Source organism: Mangifera indica, chromosome 6, assembly GCF_011075055.1.
Source record: "Mangifera indica cultivar Alphonso chromosome 6, CATAS_Mindica_2.1, whole genome shotgun sequence".
NCBI classification, from domain to species: domain Eukaryota; kingdom Viridiplantae; phylum Streptophyta; class Magnoliopsida; order Sapindales; family Anacardiaceae; genus Mangifera; species Mangifera indica.
In genome coordinates this window covers 18,082,500-18,108,715 of record NC_058142.1, presented here as the reverse complement: position 1 = coordinate 18,108,715, position 26,216 = coordinate 18,082,500, and the positions used below count along the sequence as shown (strand labels likewise).

The 26,216-nt window shown below is 33.0% G+C and overlaps 4 protein-coding genes and 1 pseudogene across 7 annotated transcripts in view; 1 reads left to right on the top strand and 4 right to left on the bottom strand.

Moving 5' to 3' along the window:
• Positions 1–17,654, bottom strand: part of LOC123218540 — a 76,141-nt gene extending 58,487 nt beyond the window's left edge. Inside the window, exon 1 of the mRNA XM_044640022.1 lies at positions 17,502–17,654. The gene's annotated coding sequence lies outside the window, so the exon portion shown is untranslated. The remainder of the gene's footprint in view (positions 1–17,501) is intronic.
• Positions 1–26,216, bottom strand: part of LOC123218541 (probable disease resistance protein At4g27220) — a 36,735-nt gene that overhangs the window by 3,184 nt on the left and 7,335 nt on the right. Inside the window, exons 1-5 of one of the 3 annotated variants that reach the window (XM_044640026.1) lie at positions 6,208–6,336; positions 3,166–6,043; positions 2,571–3,065; positions 1,858–2,400; positions 517–1,095 (exon numbers count right to left, since the gene is read on the bottom strand). In XM_044640026.1, the coding sequence (XP_044495961.1) occupies positions 685–1,095; positions 1,858–2,400; positions 2,571–3,065; positions 3,166–6,030 (4,314 nt within the window). In that variant the 5' untranslated portion in view covers positions 6,031–6,043; positions 6,208–6,336 and the 3' untranslated portion in view covers positions 517–684. Of the gene's footprint in view, positions 1–516; positions 1,096–1,857; positions 2,401–2,570; positions 3,066–3,165; positions 6,044–6,207; positions 6,337–26,216 lie in introns of those variants that run through there. The other 2 variants (XM_044640024.1, XM_044640025.1) reach the window with 2 other exon arrangements.
• On the bottom strand, positions 8,187–12,857 carry LOC123218548 (protein PLASTID TRANSCRIPTIONALLY ACTIVE 14-like). Of its 2 annotated transcripts, XM_044640032.1 has the most exons (13): positions 12,755–12,856; positions 12,498–12,662; positions 12,048–12,185; positions 11,764–11,889; positions 11,429–11,557; positions 11,103–11,192; positions 10,837–10,987; positions 10,645–10,754; positions 9,800–9,871; positions 9,247–9,352; positions 8,975–9,172; positions 8,580–8,622; positions 8,187–8,495 (listed from the first exon to the last, which is right to left on the bottom strand). In XM_044640032.1, the coding sequence occupies exons 1-13, from the start codon at positions 12,809–12,811 to the stop codon at positions 8,417–8,419; spliced, it is 1,464 nt and encodes a 487-aa protein (XP_044495967.1). In that variant the 5' UTR covers positions 12,812–12,856; the 3' UTR covers positions 8,187–8,416. The 2 variants fall into 2 exon arrangements, with proteins under 2 accessions (XP_044495967.1, XP_044495968.1); XM_044640033.1 differs by lacking the exon at positions 11,764–11,889 and having other exon boundaries at positions 12,755–12,857.
• On the top strand, positions 19,637–22,211 carry LOC123218820 (annotated as a pseudogene).
• On the bottom strand, positions 24,323–25,385 carry LOC123218550. The gene is made up of 2 exons (XM_044640036.1): positions 24,800–25,385; positions 24,323–24,680 (listed from the first exon to the last, which is right to left on the bottom strand). Exons 1-2 carry the CDS (start codon positions 25,352–25,354, stop codon positions 24,654–24,656), a joined length of 582 nt encoding a protein of 193 aa, XP_044495971.1. The 5' UTR covers positions 25,355–25,385; the 3' UTR covers positions 24,323–24,653.

The following is a 26,216-nucleotide window of genomic DNA, read 5'->3' as shown; positions in this document are numbered from 1 at the left end:
AATTGTTGAAAAACTAACTTAGCAAAAATTTTGAACAAGCATCTTCCTTGTTTTTTAAACTTGCTTAGCATGCAATTGATTTGTGTATGTCATTAGTCAAATGAGATTCATGGAATTAACAAATTGAAAGACGAGTTTGACAACCTTTCATCCTAGTTTATAGAAGATAATGCTCGTATAATCATGACTTTGGCAACTTTGCATTAATCTATATGGTAAAATGGAAATTATAATGATTAAAAATAAACATATTTTTTATTAGTAATATTTAAATTCTATATCAACAAAAATACTATAAATGGATAAAAAACAAAAATTTTGTGAAAGAGTAAGTACCATCTTTGTAAATATTTGCTGGATGGTAGAATTGAGATCATCCTCCCAAAAAAATTCTTGATGATTATATTCTTCTGTCAACTCTATTTTCTTTAGTAATGGTGTGCTTAATGCTCCTTGAGAAAATATTTTCATTTTTGGGCATTGACTCACAACAACTTGCTCCAAACAAGGGAATTTGAAGGAATAATTGGCTGAACAAAAGGAAGTGAGGCTTGACAAACAGGAAAGCTCCAAAGTTTTTAATTGGCCAAAAACAATCTCTTCTTCTTGGTCTCCCTCACCTGCCACTACTCCTGTCACTAACTTACACTCTCTTATATCCAATGCCGTGATATTTACAAGAGTTTAGGCTGCTTCACATGTTAGTACCTTGTCTAATCCATTGCACCAGTATATGAATAAATTTTTAAGATTTTTGAAAGATGTTGAAGATGGCATTAAAATTGTCAAACAATCACATCCAATTACAGATAACTTTTGAAGATTCTGAAGAAATGAGTCCCCTCGAAAATCTTGTTTCCATAAATGTCCTTGCTTGTAAGGGAATAGCTCTTTTGAACTATTATCAGCAATATATAGTGATTCCAAACAATTTAATTTTTGAAGGAAATTGACCAGAGAAGAACCAGATTCATCATCAAAGTAACTCAACCAAAGATGTTTAAGCTTGCCAAGCCTCTCAGCTAGATTACTGTGAAGGAATGCCAATCCAAAGTCATCAGCGTATAAATCCAGCACTTCCAAATTTGGTATGACCTAAAAATCATGAAAAGTAAATAAATAGGTGTAAGCATTAAGTCATCAACAAGTGCACAGCAACACACAAATAAGTAACTAGAAATTTATATACATCTAATTATAAGGAAAAACATATCTAACTTTGGGCAACTCATATCTAATTTATATACATCTAGAAATTTATCTGGAAAAAATGAAAATAATATTGTTGTAAATAGAAAAATACAAGGCCAAAGTCTTATCCACTTTTATGAGTCAGTTACTAATACAAGAAATAAGAAATTGGTTTATAATTTGGGCAACTCAAATCACTCACTAACTTACTTTCTCCAGCTGATTACTTTTTATATATATACATTTAAAATTTATAAATTAAATAAGAATACACTTGAAACAAGAATTACATAAATGAACAAAAATTTTAATCAACAAAATAAATAATATCTCGCAACTGAAACATTTAATTGATCTATTAACTGGATAGATTCAAAGAGAAAAATAAATTTATTATTATCATGCCGAAGGAAGAGTATTCGTCAGTTTATTTTAATTGGAATAGAAACATTAATTTTGGAAACTGAAGTTGACAAACATTTAATTTAAATCTTAATTTTGAGTTGGAGTATTGTATTGTTTGGCCCAATTGACATCCCACTTCAATATTGAAGGAACTCTTCGATATTGAGTTCCTTCACCTCTTGTGCTTGTCTTTTGGGTTGCACACTTATCATACTAAATCAGTGTGATATTAAATCAATTTGGATAAAAGCAAAGTAATACCTTTTCCAAATAAAAAATAGGAGGTTGCTTCTCCTCGTCTCTTTCTTGGAAGCTAGAAAATTCAAAATCATGAACTTTTATCTTTTTGCAACCAGACAGACCCCAACGGCTTAGCATCGGCCACTCTATTGTATGCAACTGCGGGTAGAAATATTTGAGCTCCTTTAAATGGAAAAGGTAGAAAGATTTTAATTGTGGAAACAAGAATGTAGGGGCTCCCATAACTTCCTCCTCAGAAACAATTTTCTCCAACCCACAAAAATGTATATCTAGACTTTCAAGTTGCACGAGACTAGTAGCGGTAGAAACTGGAAAGAGACTTTTCATACTCCGACAAGCCACAACAGTCAATTCCTTTAGATAGCGAAAGCTCAGATTTCCTTGAGTATTAGATGGAACAATAGTCAATAACTTATCACAGAATAAGACTCTCACTACTTTTAGTTTGCAAAAGGATTCCCCATGGAGTTTTTGGTTGTGCCATATCAGCTGCAAGTTATACAAGTGTGAAAGCACCATCTCCTCCAAGCTGGGAAAAGCAACCTGTAGCAAACAATTCATAATGTTAATATTTTGTGTACAAAAGACCCACAAGCTCACAACAAGGAAGCTATCAAAATATTGTGTCAGACTGATCTGTTCTCAAAACCCATAAAACATTTTGAAGGAAATAAGCAACATTAACTTATAGTAAAAGGAATAAACTAAATTACCTTTTCGTCAAAGAGAGAATTTATATTCATAGAGTAGTTTTCCAAATTCACTTCTCCTTCTTCGTTCACAGTGTCTAGATGAGAAGATTTGCACAAGAATGTCTTCAAGTTATAGCATCCCTCAATGTGAAGTTCTTTTAAGGAGGGGAATTCAATTAAATTCCCGATGCCAAAATTTGTGAGTTTTGGCAAATGTTCAAGCTTCATGTGCAACAATTTAGGAAAACTCATATCCATTATCGTTTCTTCTCCTTGTACCCCTTTTGAATCAACTATTACTTCTATTGACTTACAATTGCTTATGACCAACTTTTGGAGTTCATTAAGACTTTTGACCATAGCAGAGGAAAACAAATAATTTAAGCCATGACACTCCTCAATGCTTAAGCTTTTTAAGCAATGACTATAAGAAAATATTAATAGAGGTCGATCAAGCCATGTATTCTCAATATTAATTGAACGCAGTTTCAAGTTCTCCAATCTTGGAAAGACAACCTGTAGAAACAAACATTGCCCTTAAACATAACTTATGAACTAACAAGAATAGACCTTTTTATATCAAAAGAAAATAAAAAATGAAAAATACAAAACATACCGCCATGGTAGAATCGATCATAATGAATTTGGGCAAGCATTGTAGTGCCAATGAACACAATTGATTGAACTCCATCCTATTATTTGTTTCAATTTCATCACCACGGTTATCACTTTCTTCACCAAAAAGCTCTTTTAGGTTCTTACAATAAGTCACTTCAATTTCTTGTAGTTGCATAAGGTTTTTTGCCATGAAAGATGCAAATAAATACTCCAATCTATCACACTTTTCTATTTTTATGATCCTTAATTTGCTAAAAGACATTGGATTAAGTTGACCATGACATATCTTCTCCAATTTAATCAAATTATAGAGGATCAAGGACTCCAACTTGGGAAAGGCTACTTTCCGAGCAACTGAGTTAATGATATACAAAATATCAAGACCGTCCTCTACATGCAGATGCTTTAAATGTGGAAAACCATCCGCATTCAGTTCATAAACAACATATCTAACTCCATTCATTTCCTCAAGAAAGAGATCTTCAGTCATCTCCAACAAACTTTTAATTACTTGGCCCAAATAAACATTATCACTTATCTTCAATTTGAATGTTCTTGAAGTTGAACTGTAATATTTATCAGACCACTTCCATTTATCTCCAATAAATAAATGATAACTTTTCAATTTCTCAAAGAAAAAGTCTTGTGGCATACCTCGAGCATCCTGAACATGAAGATGTAAAGTTGTTAGGTTCGACAACTGCTTTAACTCTTCAAGGCTAGCATTTCTTCGTCTTTGATTATCCACTCCTTCAACTTCCCATTGAACGAAGCAATTGCCCATATATAATTCTTCTAATTGAGACAAGCAGGAGATGACTTGTGGTGCAACGTATTTAAGGTTTATACAATTGCTCAAATCTAACATCTTCAGTTGAGTCAATTGTCCGATTTCAGCAGGCAACTGTTTAATATCAGACCCCAAGAAGCTAAGGATTTCTAGTTTACTTAGCTCTCCTAAAATTCTTAAATCCTCCAACATGCAAGCATGCAAACAAAGTGTTTTAAGGTTTTTTAAGGAAGAAAGGGATGAAGGTAATGAAAAGAATTGAAATCCGGTAAGATTTAAAACTTTGAGTTCTTTCATTTCTTCGAAAAAAGCATCTGGGATTTGTAGTGAGTGATTTTTCATCAATAGGAAGAACAACTTTAGTTTGGGAAATTCTAACCGTTGAGGAAGCTTGTCATAAATATCTCTATAGGGCAGAGAAATAGCAATTGAATCTTTTGGTATTTCCTCCCTCAGTACTTCATTCAAGCCAATGACATTTTGAATATTAAACATGAATTGCTCTGTTGAAGCAATCGATACAGCAACATCATGAATAATATCATGCATTTTAACTGCATGGTCATTGTCACCATCCAACAACAAACAATAAGCTTTGAGATAATCTATCAAACTGTTCAATCTATTCCTTCCTTCTTCCAATGTATATACATCTTTAAACAAATTCAAACCCATACTGTGTTTTAAGAGGTCATCAATGGACATGCTACTACCAGCATCTTTTAGAGCACAAAGAAGAAATAGCGATTTAGCTTCCTCAATTTTCAGAAAATTGTAACTCAGCTCTATAGTAGAATACACACTTTCTTCCATAGATGGAATATGTCTTGGAGTAGACCTTTTAAGTCTAACCAAGGCATCCTTCCAAAACGGAAGACTCTCATTTTTCAATGTATTTGCAATTGTTGAGATTGCAACCGGTAAACCTGCACATTTTGTAACAAACTCATCTGCTAGAGGATGAAAATCAGAGCTTTCTGCAGAATCACCCACAATCTTCCGAAACAAATTCCATGCATCATCTTTAGATATAGGACGAACAAAGATATTCTTCTGAGTCTTCATATCTTTGCTTAATACATCATGATATCTAGAAGTTAACAATATTGTGCATCGCCTGATCTCATCATCTTTTCTTTCTTTCTGAGCATCCCCAAAAAGATCATCTTTTCTTTCTTTCTGAGCATCCCGAAAAAGATCATCTTTTCCTCCTTTCTCAGCATCCCCAAAAGGAATTCCAATTGCATCCAAATCAAGTTTTGTCCAGATATTATCCAGTATTATAAGTAAACTCTTCTCCTTCTTTATCGTGGAACGTAGTTGACTAGCTCTATGATATTCACTCCCCTGCGAAAATTCCAAGCCTAAATCGGAAGCAAGTTTTTCTTGAATTTTTTTGTAGTCTGGGGTTTGTGTTACCTCAGCAATGGCCACCTCATGAAATAACTTGTCTTCCTTCACCTGCCAAGCTACTTTTTTTACCAGTGTAGTTTTGCCCACACCTCCCATCCCATGCACCCCGACCATGTTAACATTAACATCCTTCAACGTGTCCAAAATTTCTTGCAAAACTTGCTCTCTGGAATCAAAGGCCTCGTAGCCTCTGACATACATGGATTCTGTCCTCCGTAGAGCAGGACGGTAGGAAACACTACTGAAGTTGCCATTCCCTAACAGATCGGCCCCACTCACTGCAGCTTTCACTGCTTCCTTTCCAAGCTTGTAACGTTGAATCAAATTAGGACATGACTTCAATTTTAAACAGCTGCCCTTGTCTGCTTTATCTTCATCCTCAATGATGGCTTTTGCTACCCTTTCAGTAAACTCATCTACATCACTCAACCATTTCTTAACAGTTTTATAAATCTCTTCACCCTGTCTTTCAGCTAACTCTACAGGTTTCTCCACTGTTTCTTTTTTATTTCTGAGATCCTCAACTAGTTTTTTCAGGTCGTTGATGTAGCTCTGGTACTTGAACACATATGATATATGCTGTTTAAACAAATCACATGCCGACACTGTAGCTTCTGATGCAAGTTGCGCGGCAGTACTCGTTACTATCTCCTCAGCCATTGCCGATAAATACCTGTACAGACACACACACAAAAATTCAGTAGATTTTTGAGAGAAGCTTAATAGACAAAATCTAGCTTTACACTGAGAATAAAAGCATGGCTTATTAATAATAAAAACAAAAAGAGAAAGACACACAACAAACAACTATCAAAGTTAAAGTTTTTAAGAGCAAACCCTGAATGAACGTAGTCTAGCTTGTAGCAAACAGATAGGAACGAGCAATAATGCTAAGAGAGGTTGAGAAAAATGCTAAATTTTTTTCATAAGGAATTTATTGAATCTGAGTATAAAAAATAATATAATGTCCGAGAAAGATGAAGAGAAATGTAATTGGCTGAGAATCTCCTCAACCTTATCTTCAACTTATCTTATCCTTTGACTTACCCAATAAAATTAATTAAAAGATTCGACTTTATCCTCTAACTTATAAAAAAAATATATTTTAAGTAAAAATATAAGGGGAAGGGGCATTCTTCCCCCCTCCCCTCTAGTTTTGTTAAAATAATAAATATATATTTATAATAAATAAAAAATTTAAATATATATTTATGATAAATAAAAAGTTTAAATATTTTTTTATTATATTAAGAGATAAATTTATCATTTTATTAATAATATTAAAATAATTTAAATTTTATCTTTTTTTTCTTTTAATATGAAAAGATAATATTTTTTCTTGAATTAAATTTAAAAAAATTCATTTTTCCCCTTGAAATCCAACCAATTTTTTTGGCAATGGCTAACCAACGGTAGAGTCGTATTTATCCAGAGGTCGTCCTCTGAACAACAATTGTTAGCTAGAGAATGAATAATGTTCTATCGTCCTATGAAAGACGATGAGTATCATCCAGATCCAAATGATGCTTGTCATTTAATCTCCAGTTACGTCAATCGATGATGGGCAAAGGGAAAGTGAAGAAAAAATTAGGAATTATTACTTTTTAATTTATTAGCACTTTTGATTCCCCACATCATCTTTTGGTTTTTCCATAAATTAATAATAAATTTATTTATACTTTTTAATTTTTCATAACATTAGTGAATACTTTTGGATTCTCTAAGTAAATTATTTGAATTCCCTATGTAATAATAAATTTTTTAAAATAACTAATAAATTTTTAAAAAAATTGTGCACAATGGCCGGCCCGACCCACGAGCTGTTACAATTCATGCATAGCTTCCATTTCATTATCTTCAACCACTTTTTTTTTTAAAACCTTTTTGGTTGCTAGCATCCATAGTACATTCAATTTCCCATATTTTAGTCCAATAATTCAACTCTCAATCTTAATTTAATTGACCAAAACAAGTTGTAATAAACTAAAAGAAGAAACAAAAATATATATAGTCAAAAATAAGAAATACCCTTCTTTTGATGAGTTGCGTTAGGTTGTCAGTAATTTTATATCATGAAGAATGTTGTGGGGACCATTGCTGAAAATTGGGGCATGAATAATGGCACATAGACCTGTCAGGTGTGAAGGGGGTAAAGTTTACTATGACAAGGACATTATAGGCAGCTGAGAAGGTGAGAAAAGAAGGAGGAGATTGTTTTGGGCTGTGGGCTGTCTTCGGCTGAAAGGGCAGGCCCCAACTCTTCGGGTTGTCAGAACTATTCAATTTCCATTTCGACTCATTCTTTCATGTAGTCCTGGTTGTAACAGTGAGCAGGTACAGGCCATAATCCTCCTGAATTTATAAATAATAACCAGTATATTCAGTACTAGTTGCTTTGTGCTAGTTGTTGGCTGGGTTGTTTGCTGTATTTTGACTGAATTCTGCAGGTGAGAATCTATTAGATCCTAATTTCAAAAGTGCTATATAATTATGTCTACCTCCCCTGTTGTTCAGGTTGATACATTTCGTATTTATATCATTCGAGCAATGTTATAAGAACTCAATTTTAAATATCTAATTAAATATTCAAATAATTTGATATCATGTGATTAAATAATTTTAAATTAAAGATAAAATAATATTCATTCATATAATAATACTTTATTTAGATATCTAATTAAATATTCAAAACTAATTACACATAATTTTATTGATATTATAATATTTAATGTATTTGTGAACTCAGGGAGTATATCTAAGTATTCGTATCATAATTGTGCATATACATGTTTCATGTTTGTAAAAAAGTGAAGAGATTGTGCAAACACTGCTTGTTTCCTTATTTTTGCTTTCATGGTACAAATTACTCTCTAGAAACCTCTTAGTTTGCCAATTGAATCCAATACAGTCCAGCAATGAACATTAAAGTCTACCACTCAGATTAATTAACATGGAATTCTACATCAAACAGAAAAAATTTCACCTAATGATGGTTTTAGTTACTAATCAAAACTTTCCGAGATCCTGTAAAATTGGATCTTCATGATTAATACAATATTCGATCTTGATAAATATCCAATGCCTTGATGACCTTCTCTATGAATGGTTTCCTGTGCAATCGATACCTGCATAATTCCATATTTTTGCCAAATAAATCTCTAAGATGGGTCTGGATTGTCACTTTAAAAAAGCATTTCAGGAGTAGTTACTCGATTGCAGCCTCCAGGGTCCTCCTGGGTTCAGGCATAGAATCTGTTGGTGGGTAGAATAAGGAAAAAAAAATCAGAGTTAAAAGTAATCGTTTGATTGAAGAACTTACTGTAATCTCCCAGTCTAATGACCCGATCTACTATCAAGTTATTGTCTATTTTGGACACAAAGTCCATGTGTGTCTGTGATATTACAAATGGTATTAGAGTCATTATGTATCCAAAATAGACAATATCTTAACAATTGATTGGGTTATGAGACCAGAATGTTTCACTTACATAGAAAAAACAAGCCAACAACAGAGTTTTAACTTCTAACAGGCTCTCACTGGACTCGAAAACTTATACTAACATCTCGTTGTAAAAGAAATACAAGACAAGCATAACAGCATTACCTAGTACTTTCTGGTCTTGTTTAGAAGTGGTGGGGAATTCTGCTAACATCCGTTGGCATTCTTCCTGTAATTCCTTTGCAGCTTTCTTTTCCAAGCTTGGGATCAGGGGTACATCACCATCTGACCAAGTGGGCAATGTTCTTGCTGCAGCGATGACAGCTCCATCAACAAAACTATCTCCATTGCTTGCTAGCCGACCTGCAGCAAAATTATTAGATTGTGATGGTCAAATACTATAGCTGGATTGTGGTTAATAATCATAGAACACATGCTGTTATGGTGATATTCTTCAGGAAGGCCAGCTATGTTGAAAACTGACAAAAAAGAATCCAAATGAATGTGCACGTTGCCAGAAAACTGGATTACATCCCAAGGATTCTGCAGTTTTACAAGTGAAATATACCAATGCGTTAATTCAAGAAGAATTACGAGTTTAATATCAAATTTAAACAGAAATGTAAGAACAAGGAAGTTAGTAGGATTTCGAAAATTGAAATGCAAGTAACTTTGACAGATTTGTTTAGGTTGAAAATATCAGAGAATTTGTTCAACTGACAATCGCAAACAAGAATCGATAATGTCCAGGACAACTAGATCACACGAAGGATGGTTACTTTTCAAAACCAAACAATCTCTTAGATTTACCATGACATACAATGCTATTTCTTAAACAAGGTGAATATCATTATTTATGAATTTGGACTATCTCGCTGAATGACCAAAGAAAAATCTATTTGAAAGAACAAACTGTAATAGTGAATAAGGTTCAGTTTTAAACGGTTAAGGAAATATCTTTTTTAATGATCGAAGCAGAAAGCAAATTACCACAGGTGATGAAAAGCCATATCTTTGCATAAACATGTTTTTCATCTGTCCATTCATGTAACTGACAGTCATCTGTAAAAAAGAGAAAGAAAACAATTGAAATCAAAGAGATCACTTCCAGAAGCTCGCGCTATCAAAATAAGTATCTTATCCTAAGCACAAGGGAGTGAATCAGCATATGAGAGAAAATAAAATTATATCAAATAATGAAAATAACTGACCAATTCTAGGTAGATGACCAGTCAAGCAACACTTCCAACAATAATTTATTTTATGCAGTATAGATCAAGGAAGAATTGAAACCTTTGTAACCAGACTCTATTACTGAAATTCTCTGTACATAATTACTTTATTGAGAACAATAACATGTTTGAGGCCAGAAAGAAAAAGAAAAAAGTAATAATATATAATCTACAAAGCTTGTTGAAACAGTGGTATACATGGCGTCATACCAGGATTTAAGTTTTGAATTCAAGGAGTTATAAAACATTAAAAGAATATCGCTTAAATAACAGCATCCAGGTAATAGAAAAATGCGGCAGAAGGCATGATTCATGTTTGCCTTGATTGGCAAAAGGCATCATCAGCTTGTTTTTCAGGTCAAACGTAACCTAATTCTACAAGACTCACCACTACATACAGGGCTTCACCGTATCCAGAATTGGTATTTGCCAATCCAGTAAGACTATAAATGAATACATACCGTACAACGGATTCATGGTACATAAAATATTGGCATATAATTTAAGTTTTGTACCATTTCCTCCATTCATTACATGAATATACTTATACAAATAAATGTAAGGCACTAATATGCAAAAAATTTAGGAAAGTATGATATTGACCTCTTCTCCTTTTTTAACCCGCTGTCCAGCATTTATCATCACTTCAAGCATGCGGTCCTTAAACCGCCAATGGAAAAAACAATTTGGCTGAAATGAATGGTTTAGCATGTCTGCAAAATGATGAAAACGATTATATATCAGTACTGGCAAGCCATCACATAATATGTTTAGAATGTAATGAAAATTGTTTACCAGCATAAGGGATTAGCATATTTGAATCTTGTACTAGAGCACCAATCCTGATTTGCATGTTAATGCACGGTGACTGGACAATACTCATTGCCCACATAAATCTCTTAGGATCACGAGCAAGTCGCTTTATCTTGAGTGGAACACCACTGTGCTGAGTAAGGTTAACACACAAAAAGAATTTCATTGTTAAAGCGGAATATTGGAGTAAATAAACACAATGGGATGATCAGAGTGTTTAAATTGTATGAAATCGAATTTCTTCCTACCCAGTTCTTTTCCCAAAATTCTAATGCTCTTTGCTGTTGTTTTCTCATTGTTGATGCAAGATTTGGATCCTGCAGCTCCAAAAGATCCTCCTATTGCACACAAAAAGCAATGAGCACAAGAACTAATGTTATGTTTCTTCCTATGACAGTAAAGTAAAAAGTAGTTACAATAACTAGATGAAATTGACTCCAAATAAATAAATGAATAAAATAAAAAAGGGGCTTTTAGAATGACAAAAGGAAATATGATGAAATGATTGGATTTTAATGAATACATTGTACATTTTTGCTAAACAGCATGCTTACTCTTTTAAGCATTTAGTCACCTCAGTTGCTAGAAGCAAGCTGGTGCACTCTTCTGCACAAGGTAAGAAATCACCATATAGTTGCCAAAAGTTATCCTGCCGGTCAAATGCATACAGAAGAAGGCAGGCCAACCTAAGGTCCCAATCTGTCTGCCATAAAGAGATGCACATCATAAGCACAAATGAAAGGGCATTCAACTGTTTAAAATTCAATCAGTGTTTAAGGTAGACAACCAAATTGAAGTTACTGTGGGAAGCACAAAAGTTAAGGACCAAACTTAAATAGTAATACATACTGATGCAATTGAAATAAGGTTAAGAGCTTATCTTTAATTTTAAAGAATAATCAAAGTTACCTCTGGGTTAGTTGAGTTAATGATATCAAATATTGGATGGCCTATTGGCACTATATCTGGGAAAAACATCCATGGGAGTTTCTGCCTTATGGTTATCATCAATTCTAGAGGTATTTCCATGACTACCTGTGCAGTCAAGTGAACAATCATCCATACATAAGGAAAAATCAGATATTAGGATCATAATGACAACGAGAAACACCAATCATGATACCTAATGCAATAGCATAGTTATATATAGTTCCATCAATTATATTTGTTCATCTGCAAGCAATGTAACTCACTCTAGCGCAACGACGTGGTTCAACATCTTTAGAAGCATACACTCCAAATCCATCAGGCCCTTCTTTGAATTCAATTCCATAAGCTCTCATACTTCGAACATAACCTATCTTATAGAAATCAGGGTCTGCTGGTTCCAACTATTTACCAAAAACAAAAAGCATTAAATTCAGAAACAAGGAATACAAGAAAATTCATTGCTTTCAAAAACAATTTTGCAGATACATTCCTAAAAATGAATATAAATTGAAAAAAAAAATTTAAGAAGTCATTTTTCTCAGTTTTCTATAATTTCAACTCTTAGAAACGACACCAAACTTAAACTATCTTCAAGCAAAATATAACGCTTTAAACAAGCTTGTTATAAATTGCACTATCCTAAGCTTGACTGATTATTAAACTTAAGCAAAGTCGAAAGGGTAAAAATTAAACAGAAAAAGGTAAAAAATTACCCCATCAGGATCTGATTCTTCAACTTTGGGAGGTTGAAAGAGTGGAAAAGGAGGAGACTCTACAGAAGCTTTGACGGGCCTGAGTTTGTTCTTGGAGTTATTACTGAAACAGCAACTGGGTCTCTCTGACCATCCATAGTGACCATTTTTATGCGTCAAGTTCAGCTATTGCGCACATACAAAGCAAAACAATTACAAAGGCTAAACATCGATGCGGATATAAAATAATATAAAGAGAGAGAGAAAGAGAAATGAACCTGGGAATTGGAGAAGAAAGAGCGAGAGAGATAATGCAGAGAAACTGAAATAGCCATTGGACAGAGAAATACAAGTTCATGTCTTGAAAGCTTGTACTTTGAACAGTGTCTCAGAGTTCACAAGTTCTAAGTGACAGCGTTATCCAGTTCAAGCAAGTTACAGTTTCTGCCTCTTGTAAAAACAATTAACATATCCATTATTGTCAAAATTTTCAACATTTTCGAAAAAAATTTTGGTAGTTGTTAATAACCATAAATGCATTTCCAATTAATTGACTAAATTTATAATTTTATATAGAATTATTTTGATGAATTTATGATTTTTTTTTTCACAATTGATTTTAGATTTTACATTATTATTTTGTTCACAAACAAACAATGTTTTTAGATTAGCTGAATGATCGACCCAAGTTTTTACAAGTTGAGCGACTGAACTAATGAAATATCTAAATAAATATTAAAATAATATTAAAATAGTTTTATTTATTTAATAACTAATACAATATTTAAATTACATTTAATTAATATTTTCCACTCAAATTTATATTAAAGATAAAAACATAGTTACAAAGTTTCAAAAATCTAAATACTCATTTACGGGTTAACTTCTATTAAAATTTTTTACTAAAAGCAAGAGTAAAATTGTTTTTTTACCACTAAACCCTAAAATTTTATATAATTTCTCCCTTAAATTTAAAAACTAATATTTTTTTCCATAATTAAACTTTGAAAAGTTGTATTCTCTTTAGATTTTTTTTCTTTCTTCTCCAACAATTAGATGTTGTTTCCGCTGTCGGTCAACCTTCCTACCATCTTCTTCTCCTGTCATCAACCTTTCCACCAGACCAATTTTTTCAGACGAAGATAAATTGTCTTTATTTGATGAAAAATCGAAGACGATTCATCATCTTTGTCTCTTCGGTTAGATGCAAATGAATCTTCTTCGTCCAATTGACAAATTGGCATCAAACAAATCTTCTAATGTTGATCCATTCAAATTTGAATCGTTCTTCAACCACAAATGAATTAAGATGGTGGGAAGAAACGCATTTATCAAGCGACAGATCTAGATGATTTGTCGCATTGGTGGCAAGAGAATAATGGCCATGTCATCGACTGAGATGTAAGAGAGTGTCGATAGATGGAAGGTTAGCTGGAGAACGTCACCAGAAATAAGGGAAAGAATGAAACCTTAGAGGAAAAAAATAACTTTTCAAACTTTTGAATAAAGAAAATTTTTAGTTACAATCAAAAGAGAATAAGATAAAATTTTAGTTTTTTTATATTATAGGTTAAATAACAATTTTACCCTTATAATTAATAACAAATTTTAACAAAAATGACACAACAAATAAATGTTTAAATTTTTAAAACCCTACGAGCACGTATTTATATTTGCATTAAAACATGGGCGGGAAACAGTCCATTGGCCTTTAATTAAAATCAGATTTGGTGACTATATCCATTTGCAAGGTTTCGGATGCAAATTTCAGGCTGGTTGAACGATTGGCAGATAGTATCAAAACAACAACAAATAAGAATTATAATCAACATGATTTCAGTAACACAAGGTCGATGTCAATATTCTCAACATTGTGAAGTTAACCGAGATGCTTTTTGGAATGATCCTCATTATGAATTCGATTCATACTTTCTCCAAGTCAAATCTTGTTCCATTGATGCCTTCTCCAGTCTTTAAGCATCTCTTAGAAACTTTGCCTGCAGATTTCTTCAACAATCTTTAAACATGCAATGATAGCATCAGAGGCCGCTCGGTAAAGCTCTTTCTTTGTGTATGTGTGTGGAGCAGACAGTGATTGAATAGTGTCACTCGCTTGAGTTCCGATGGCCCAGACATACCTGATGTGGAAACACAGAACTCATTCAGTAATTTCAGTATATAAAAGATGTTTACAGATTTCATTTCTAAGGATATCTAATTCTCTCTTTCTGAAGTAAGAATGTTTTTCTGCAGAAATTTTGACGTCTTTTTATGAAATATCTGTGCCTTCACCTCATTTTACTATTTCAGGCCACCTAAGTCGACTCATCAAACAAATAAATTCTACTAAAATTTACTTCAGTTACTATGCTTTTGCTGATTCGATGCTTGCTCTTATCAGAGATGGAGGCTGTGAAAAGTTGATGCTTTGGATCCTAGTAGTCCTTCACAAGCTGCACCATATCCCTAAATGCAAAGGAAAAAGTATAAAAAACATAGAATTATGTTTAAATGCGAAAATGGAACATATGGAACAGAAGTTACAGTACGATTTTTCACCTTCTACTAACAGAAGTTACTGTCTTCTCATAAATGAATTCACCCTAAGTTGTTTAAATTCGAATCGAATAGATAAATTTAAATTAAAAATTAAATTTGTTTTTATAAATAAGTTGAATTTGAATCAATTCAAATATCCAAATTCCAACTGGCTATAGTAAAATTCAAAGTTAAATTATTTTTTAATTAAATTCAAAATTTAATTTGTCAATCTCAAACATATTTTGAGCCAACTCTTTAGATTTAAATTAATCTTAAGTAGATCTTATTGGAGTTCAATTCAAATTGAATTTAACTTTACCTCTTATTCCAATAAATGATAGAGACTTGGTATTATAAAACTCTATGCTTTTAATAATTGGACGAATAAATAACCCTTTGTTTTAGGGGTGGATACAAACCAAATGAGTCTAAACAAATCTTGAATTAAGTTTGTTTCGAATAGAAAATTGTTTAATTTGAATTGATCGAACCAAAAAGTTTGGTCTGAGTTCAACTCAAATGAAAAATGGTTCAACTCAATTCTGTTTGAATTTGGTTTAATTTTAAAGCTTGAATCAATGGTTTAAATTTATAGTTCGATTCAATTCAAATTCATGATTCGAATTGATGATTTAAATTTATTATTCGGAGTCATGGTTCATTGACAGAACAATTTCGTTTCACCCAAATAATATTCAAACAATATTAATTCGATCCACAAATTCAAACTGAATTGAGTCATGAATTCAAGCTGATTTGAAACGAATAGAGTCACAAATTTGAACTATTGATTTAAGTTATAAATTTGAATCGAATTGAATCGAATACTTTTTAACTTAAATTCAATTCGATTTAAAAAATAAGATAAATCTTCTGACTAAGATTCTATATCTTCTTACTAAGATTCTATTTGAATTTAAATTAAATAAATTTGAACCAAATTAAATTACACCAAGCTAGCTTGGGTCATATATGGGCCTACCTTTATTTAAAAATAAAAAAGGGTTAATGAATAATGACATGTATTTGGCTATCATCATTTGTAAGGGGAGTAGAGGGATACCATGATAATCTATAGGGGTCCTGCTGAGATTACACAAATCATATTAAAATAAGGTCGTCTTTCAAATCCCGCGAACTCTATCAGCTCTCTGGTTGATTAAATGTTGGGCCGCCGCTGCAGTCAGTCACCGCCACACGCGCCGCCGTTCTCCGCAATGGAGGTTTGTCCTAATTTTTTCATGCTTAATATTTTTATGAGTTAAAGAAAAGTGCATTCAATCTGGCTAAAACTCATTTTAATAGATTTAAGTAAAAAGACATTCAAGACTCAAAATTGAAGTAAAACTGAGCTGTGCTTTTAATTCGTTCATGGGTTGATGGTAGATTTTAAAAATTTTCCCTTGTTTCTTTCAAGGATTAATGGTAGATTATGACTTTGATGATTTTTCTAATAGTTCTTGCTTGAGATGATTTTGTATTTTTCTATATTGTTACAAGGTAATATTATTCATAGACAGTTTGTGTAATGGTGAAGATGATGAGATACACCATTGTATTGAGATTGCAAGAGGCGATTTAACTGTACTTTTGAATCTGTGGATAACAGATCGGCCCCACTCACTGCAGCTTTCACTGCTTCCTTTCCAAGCTTGTAACGTTGAATCAAACTAGGACATGACTTCAATTTTAAACAGCTGCCCTTGTTTGCTTTATCTTCGTCCTCAATGATGGCTTTTGCTACCCTTTCGGTGAACTCATCAACATCACTCAACCATTTCTTAACAGCTTTATAAATCTCTTCCCCCTGTCTTTCAGCCGACTCTACAGGTTTCTCCACTGTTTCCCTTTTATTTCTGAGATCCTCAAACTTGATTTTTGAGGTTGTTGATGTAGCTCTGGTACTAGAACACATATGATATCTGCTGTTTAAGCAAATTATATGCCGACTCTGCAGCTTTTGATGCAAGTTTCGTGGCAGTACACGTTACCATTTCCTCAGCCATTGCCGATAAATACTTGTCCACACACACACACACTCTCTTTCTTTCTTTTTTTTATTTTCAAGTAAAGCTTCAATTAAAGGGTAGTTAGGAGGCAAGGGAAATGAAAGAAAAAGAGTTGGACAATATTATACAACAAAAAAAATTCAGTAAATGTTTGAGAGAAAAGCTTAATAAACAAAATCTAGCTTTACACTGAGAATAAAAGCATGGCTTATTAATAATGAAAACAAAAAGCAAGAGGCACAAAACAACTAAATCAATATCAAAGTTAAAGCTTTTAAGAGCAAACCCTAAATGAACGTAGTCTCGCTTGTAGCAAACAGATAACAACGAGCAATAATACTAAGAGAGGTTGAGAAAAATGCTAAATGATTGAGAATTGATGGTTAAAACAGAGGCAAGGATAATTATAGAAAAGTAATTTGAAACAATAAACAATTAAAGGAAAGTAATGAGAGGGAAGGTTTAGAACAAGAACAAGTACAGCTTGATGGCTTGATGTGTATGTTTCTCTCAAAAGCAGAGATAAGTTTTCAAGCACCACCAAATGCTTACTTTACTAGTTTGCAGGTAAGAAGCATCAATGATTCAATGAGCGTCGGATAGCAGATGAAGAAACAGAAGAAATAGAAGATTCTTGTGCTTTACTCTGCCTTTGAAAACAGAGTGATTAACAATTTCACATCCAAACTTTGGCTTACGAACCTTTTCAGCCATAGAGTAAAAAAATTACACTTGATCATTCAGTTGACAGAACCTGACTCTTTCAATGGAAAACGCCCCTGACACAACGCAACAAAAGTTAAATTACCATACTAACCCTAAATATTTTACTTTTGAAAATTTATCATCATAATACCCCCAAAACTTTTCATTGGTGAATTGGTTACATCTTGTCTACTTTATATCAATATAAATGTCTGTTTTTTAGGCACATTTATATTGATAAAAAGAATAGATAGAAAGAATGGGATAGTTTGATATATGTTTTGAACTGCTTATGTCTACTTTTTGTTATGAAACTTGTTCCTCGATTATTACATTAATTAAGTTTGTTTTACGGTTTTATGATCGTAAGACTAAACCAAGACAGGTGAGCTAATAATATCTCTTTCATCTACATCATTAATCCATTTTCACTTTCTACATAACAATATTTCTCATACAATCATACCCACAAATAAAACAATAAAAAAATGACAATTATAATGCACATATATTATGGAGTCGATGTCGAGTTTGTGAATAAGAAGATAATAAGTGAGATTTACTTTTAGGATAACATGATATAATTATCGTGAAAGAACCAACGATACTGTGACTTGAACAACGTCAATTGAGTTGCAATTGAGTCAATTGTAGCCTATGTGTCAATTAGGTTGTGATATGGCCAATCATGGCTTGGGCGACATGTAGAAGTATTCCAAATAACGGAATCCAATGATGGTAGCGGAATATATTAGTTTAAAATTCAAACAATAAAGAATACTCCATGCATGGATCCCATGATAGCCAATACATTGCATGAACATGCATTCTCAAATCAAAGGGTGTACGAGAATGTCATATTTGCATTTAAAGGCTCCATCAGCCTTTTCATGACAAAAAATATGCTCTCCAACCTAAGGTAAAGAGGAACTTAGGTATCCAAACGAAGCTATGATGCAATGAAGGTCGAAAAAATGTTCATAATGGACTATTAAGTCATGCGAACGGACGTAAGTATATGGGTGATAGATGTTCACCTTTATATTTTGGTAAAATTGAATGAAGAATGAAAAATATGATAACGTGCTTTCTTTTATAAACACGCCATGAAAAAGTATTGTTGGAATCAATAATACATGTAGACTCTGTGTTTTCTCTCAATTTAGAAATAATTATCCCTTTGGTAATTAACTAAACTTAGAAAAGAAAACTTAATTGTGTTAACAAGAAAAATATGCATTGCCATTATTGGAATTTCAAATCCTTATGGACACCCTAATATTTTTGCAGAATTTATACTGACGCTGTTCAAGAATATTGGTTCTCTAAGCAAAGCAATGAAAAAGCTATTGAAGTAATAAAACAGGAGGATACGAAAGGAATTCAAGTATAAAATAAGTATGTCCCTTGAAAATATAATAATTTTTTTTAAAAAATTTTAGAATTTTTCGTATATATTTCAACCACATTACTAATGTATTAATTTATCAGAAATATATATTATTTTATATTTTATATATATATAAAAATTTAATATATCTTTAACATATATATAATTTTTATTTATTGTGTAATATCATAGGACAATGTGTCATAATAATAGACCGAATACTATGATTTGGATTATATGGGACTAATGTTACCCACTAAGGCCAGCACCGCCACCTTAGTGTCCGATTTACCTTACTTTTGTCACCAGACGTTGAACTTCGCTCAACGCGAAAAACGACCAAATGTCCTACACTCAACCTCTCATTTCCCTCTCTTCACAGCCACACACTTCCCTCCAAACCCATCGCCCACCCGCCACCGCCACCGCCACCGCCACCCACTTCCCATTCAAGCTGCAACGCGTCATGGATCGAGTGTCTCCGCTCCAACCACCAACCAATTCTATGAACCATTTTCACCTACATCGAAAGGACCCGTTCGGGTGCCCGACCCGATAACTTTGCTTTCCCTGCAGTTTTGAAGACCATGGCGGGTCTTCAGGATTTTAATTTGGGGAAACAGATCTATGCTCATGTTTTCAATTACCGGTACGGGTCATCTTTGGTGACTGTAGCCAATTCTCTTGTGAATATGTATAGTAAATGTTGTAGTGTTTTGTGGGCAGTGTATAAGATGTTTGATAAAATTAGTGAGAGAGACCAAGTGTCTTGGAATTCAATGATTAATGCATTGGGTCGTTTTGAGGAATGGGGGCTGGCGTTAGAAGCGTTTAGGTTGATGTTGGGTGATGATGTAGAGCCTAGTTCTTTTGCTTTGGTGAGCATGGCGCTTGTGTGTTCAAATTTGCCAAAGCACCAGGCTTGGGAAGGAAGTACATGGGTATGGTCTAAGAGTGGGTAACTGGAAAACATTTACCATTGTTGCTCTGATGGCGATGTATGCAAAGTTCGGTAGATTTAATGATGCAAAATTTTTGTTTGAGTCATTCAAAGATCGTGATTTGGTTTGGTGGAATACAATTATAAGTTCATTGCCTCAAAAAGATAGGTTTTAAGAAGTATTGTGGTTTTTGAGTGGTATGGTACGTGGGATTAAACCTGATGGAGTCACAATTGCAAGTGTGCTTCCTGCTTACTCACACTTGGAGATGCTAGATGCTGGTAGGGAAATTCATGCTTATGCATTGAGAAATGATATCTTAAGGGGTAACTCTTTTGTTGGTAGTGCTTTAGTTGATATGTATTGTAATTGTGAAGAGATTGATAGTGATCGGCGAGTTTTTTATGGTATTTTGGATAGAAAAAGTGCACTTTGGAATGCTATGATTACTGGTTATGCACAAAATGAGTATGATGAGGAAGCATTGAGACTATTCATTGAGATGGAAGAGGTTGCTTGGCTTTGTCCAAATGCCACCACAATGGCAAGTGTTGTGCCTGCTTGTGTGCATAGTGAAGCATTTCCCTGCAAAGAAGGAATCTATGGATATGTAGTAAAGCGGGGTTTAGAGAGAAACCAATATGTACAAAATGCACTTATGGATATGTACTCTAGAAGGGGGAAGATAGAGATTTCAGAAAGTATTTTTGACAGCAGGGAGGCTAGAGATGGAGTATCTTGGAACACAATGAACACTGGTTACACTATTTACGGACGTCATAGTGAGGCACTTCTTCTGTTGTGTGAGATGCAAAGAATGGAAGAAAAAAATGAGTGAGAATGATGAGGACAATAAGGATGAGACATCAATTTCATTGAAACCAAATTCAATTCAATAACCCTCATGACAGTTCTACTTGGTTATGGTGCTCTGTCAGCTTTAGCAAATAGTAAAGAAATCCATGCTTATGCCACAAGAAATATGTTGGTAACTGATGTTGCTGTAGCTATTTGAACTTATCCATAAGAGTTTTTGACCTGATGCCCTTTAGAAATGTGATAACCTGGAATGTTGTTATCATGGCTTATGGGAGGCATGGTAAAGGAGAGGAAGCCTTAGAATTGTTCAGGAAGATAGTGATGGAAGGAGCTAAGGTCGGGGATGTAAAGCCTAATGAAGTTACTTTTATTGCCTTATTTGTAGCATGTAGTCATGCGGGGATGGTAGATGAAGGAATAAACTTGTTCGACAGAATGAAATAAGACCATGGGATAGAAACTACGCCGGATCACTATGCTTTTGTTGTTGACTTGCTTGGTTGGGCAGGTCAAGTGGAGGAAGCATATCAACTCATAAACACAATGCCTGCAGAGTTTGACAAAACAGGTGCATGGAGTAGCTTGCTTGGTGCTTGTCGGATTCACCCAAATGTTAAAACTGGGGAAACTGCAGCTCATAATCTCTTGATCTTAAAACCTGACCTGGCAAGCCACTATGTTCTCCTCTCCAATGTCTATTCATCTGCTGGACTCTGGGACAAGGCAATGGATGTCCGGAAGAAGATGAGAGAAATGGGGGTCAGAAAAGAGTCAGGTTGCAGTTGGATTGAGTTTGGAGATGAGATTCACAAGTTTATAGCTGGGGATGGATCGCATGAACAAATCCTTTCCAAAAGAATAAGAAAGGAGGGTTATGTGCCTGATACTTCTTGTGTTCTTCACAATGTTGATGAGGAGGAGAAAGAAACTTTACTCTGTGGACACAGTGAGAAATTAGCCATAGGTTTTTGGATACTCAATACCCCTCCTGGAACCACCATTGGAGTTGCTGAGAACCTCAGAGTTTGCAATGACTGCCATCTCGCTAGTGAATTTATCTCGAAAATTGAGGACAGAAAAATCAACCTGAGAGGTGTGAAGAGGTTCCATCATTTTAGAAGTGGAACTTGTTCCTGTGGAGATTACTGGCAAATAGCTTGATCGTTTATTCTTGCAAGAAAATTTTTCTTGTGACTCCTAGAGTATGTACGATTTTTTTTATTTTTCTTCGTATCTTTTAATCCTACATTGATATCAAAAACAGATAAGAAATTGTTAGATGATCACCAATGTTGCCATTTTTTAGAGAAATATCGTATATTTCTAGTTTGGTCAAGTAAATCTCCATGTATGATTCTAGGAAAACCTTCTCATATATATATTTTTATCATGAGAGTCAAATCATATATTGAAAATCTAATTTTCTATATTGTGTATTTTATCATATCGTATGATGTGCCCTTTAAAAAAATAATATAATATTAATAAAATAATAAAAAAATTGCAACTAATATGTTATTATTTTAAAAATGTCACAAATAACTCTAAAATTTAAAAATTTTTTATTTACATCACTATTATATTATTATTTTCTCTAAAAAAGTATATTGTTTTGTATTGGTAATATATATTGTATATTAGGATACGTATTATATTGTATGATACATTTATGTATCATATTACTTCGATACAATTTATGATACATATCGTTTCTCATATATATCACATCGTAAGATACGTATCGTATATTATAAGATATTAATAAATATGATTTTGACAATGCTAACAATGTTTTCACTTAAATTAAATAATAATGCTATGTACAATCAGTTTTTAACTTTTAAATATTCAATTGAATACTCAGATTATATAGATTGATATTACTTTATCTTTAATTCAAAATCACATAATTATATGATAATATACCTTTGACTAATTGGGTACTCAAAATTAGATACAAATAATTTTATTGGAAATTAAAATATGCAAAGATTTAATCAAATAATCTAATATGCAAAGATTGCTAGTGAGTTTTTAATTTGTAGTGAGTTAGTAAATATCACCAAATTGTCCCATTATTTACTTTAACACTTAGGGATATATATGATTCGGTTCAAATTATAAAATCAGATCAAATCGTTTTAAAATTATAGTTTAGTTTGATTTGGTTTGTGAACTAATTTGGTTTAGATTTATAGAGATTTAAAAATCAATTTTCAATTTGGGTTGTAGTTTGAATGATTTTCAAACCAAAATAAACTGTAAACTGTATTTTTTAATATACAAATATATAATTATATTTTATAAAATTTTTCAATAAATAATTAGGTATATAACTTTTTTTATCCATATTTATTTTATCATTTTTTTACATAAATATTGTATATATATTTTATATGTTTATATTATATTTCACAAAACAATAATTTAATTATTTTTATTGAATAGTATATATTTAAAAGTAAATAGCAATGGGTTCCACTTAATATTTAAACATGGATTCATTTTTGTAGTTTGCAAACTAATCTGGTTGGAAGGACCTTAATTGTAATTTTTATTTTCAATTTTGAACAACGGTTTATGCATTTTAAATTGAGTAAAACTATACATATTATCAATGTAATTTAATATTTTTACTAATTATGAAATATCGTCTTTTGATTAGATATTATGTTATATGTAATTTAAAATTATTTAATCATATTATAAGATAATATTATTAGTATATAAATTATTATTTATTTTAAATATATATAGTTTTATTATTTTAAAATTACCATTTTAGTTGATGTAATTGCCATTGTTCATCAAGGAAAGATGAAACTGAGGATAATAGAGAATGCTAAAACCTTAATTGTGAAGCCTTTTTTATGCCCCAATGTTGAAGCTAATATTTGTTATATTTTTTATTTAATATAATAAGGAAAAAGACTGTGTGTTGACTAAGAGAAATATTGACGGAGATTGATAGAGTTGATGGTCGTACACCAAATCAATTGAGACCCTTGTCTTGCTCTCGCAACACCCTCCAACGTGCCCGTGGCTCTGCCATTTGGTCTCAAGGTACATGCTTCTCGTAGTTTCCACGTTACATTTCCTCCTGAAACTTTGAGCCTTCGCGGAAGATCACAGGGTATAGTGGTGATTCAGCCGGTGGCTGTGGCTGTACCTGTGGCAGGTCCGAGGTGGAAGCAGTGGTGGATGATGATGGTTGTGTGTTGAGACAGGAAGAAGAGGGTCGATGTTTTTTCTTGCCCATATATTTGTGTTGGTTTCTTGGAGAGAAATCAGAAGTTACAATGAGTCCGTTATTTCCGTTGGGTTTTCTTGCTGAAGAATATGAAAAGAAAATAAATGGGCAGGAGACGGATGAAGGGCAAAATAGAAAATCACAAACACGAGGAGAAACCACGACAACTAAATTGTACCGAGCTTATCATGTGGATGGCTTTAGCCTGAAATGGAGATTGTTAAATATTCTCATTTAACTTTAAAATCATCGTTGTTCCTGGGAGAAAGTATTCAATAAAGCATACATTGAATTTAACAAACTGCATATTGTGTCTTGTTTGCCCAAAACGTTTGGCAACTTGTAGAAATTAGCATACATAAAACAAACTCATCTACAACAACAGAACATAGGTGTATACAGAGGGCATTCCACCTTCAACAAAATGTGAAGATAAAATCAGTTGAGATAGTAGAAACAGAGTCCCTCTTCACCTGGAGGAAATGGAGCTGTGGCATATCACCCACTAGTAAAGGAAGGACTTCAATCTTCTTTGGAGTGCTGCACATTCTGTAATCATAAAGCATAGCTGATTTGATTAAGAAATTAAAAGAAAACATTAACTCAATCAATTTAATTCATCAAACAACAGAAATGCATGAGGTATTTTGGTGAGTCAATCATATTACCATATTTTTGAACAAATATTGTATGGTGGAATTAAGGTTGCCTTCCCAACATTCTTCTACTGCGTCCTCTCCTCCATCTGTCAACTGTAGTCTTTGGAGACTTGGTGTGCTTAATACTCCATGACAAAAAGTCTCCATCTTCAAGCATTTTCTGACTATTACTTTTTCCAATAATGGAAATTCAAAAGAATAATCCCCACCAGAAAAGCTTTTAAGGCTGGACAAACAGTGAAGTTCCAAACAATCCAATTTGCCGAAAACAATTGAATTCTCTACTACTTCATCTCCCAAATGTGTTATAATTTCCACCATCAATTTGCATTCCGATACATTCATTCTTTTAAGTCGATTCAGAGTTTTAGCTTTTGAGGGGGTCAGTAAATATCTCAACCCATCACACTTAGAAACTTGCAAAGTTCTTAAATTCTGGAGAGACAACATTGAGAAACAGGAATTTTCTAAACTGTCACATTCTGACACTTTTAGAGTCTTGAGATTTTGAAAAGCATTGCAAGGTTGAAAATTTCCTCTCCACAGATGCAATAGCCTGGGCATTTCACATAATTCTAGTTCTTTCAAGCTAGAGAATGCGTCCTGGGAAATCAGTCAATCACAAAAAGGGTGTTTAACCGAAAAAGAAAAGACAATTAATTTAGGTGGGTAGCAATATATATGCTGAGATCTGTGATATTTGGGACTTACAATATCCATAATGATAATGATGATAATATTGTCTAGTAAGAAAAATTCCGCATTGCTAATAATAATAATAATAATAATAATCTTTTAAGAAATAAGAAAAAATAAGTTAAAGAGAGAGTCAAAAATCTGCAAAATTAGTAATACTGCCTTCTACTTATTAAATTGTAGACATGATTTAATTGAGTACTAGATGCTCATACCTTGTAAGCAAAAAACAGTGTTTGTTGACTGTCTCCATCACTTCCTCGGATGCTCAATAATTCTGAAGCAAAGAACCTCACATTATTACATCCACGCACCTTCAACACTTCTAAATCTGGCCATTCTGAAATATGTTTCTCCGGGTAGAAACTTTTGAGACTTGGTAGCATCTTTAGATTCAACCGGGTTAATTTAGAAAACACAAACCTAAGGATTGTTTCCTCCTTCGCAACAATTTCCTCCACCATGACAGAGCTTTTCTCAAGTACTTCAAATATCTCTTCAATTGAATCACAGTTTTTTACTACCAAAAGTTCTAGCTTTTGGTGACTCCCGAGCATGTTAGATGGAAAAACACTTACAAGTCTTTTACAAAATCTTACAGTCACTCTAATTAATTTTTCAAATGAATCCAAAGAGACTTGATTGTCCCATAATTTTACCAACCGATCAGCATAGGTGATTTGCAATATCTCCAAACTAGGGAGTCTTACCTGAAGATTTCAAAATACAA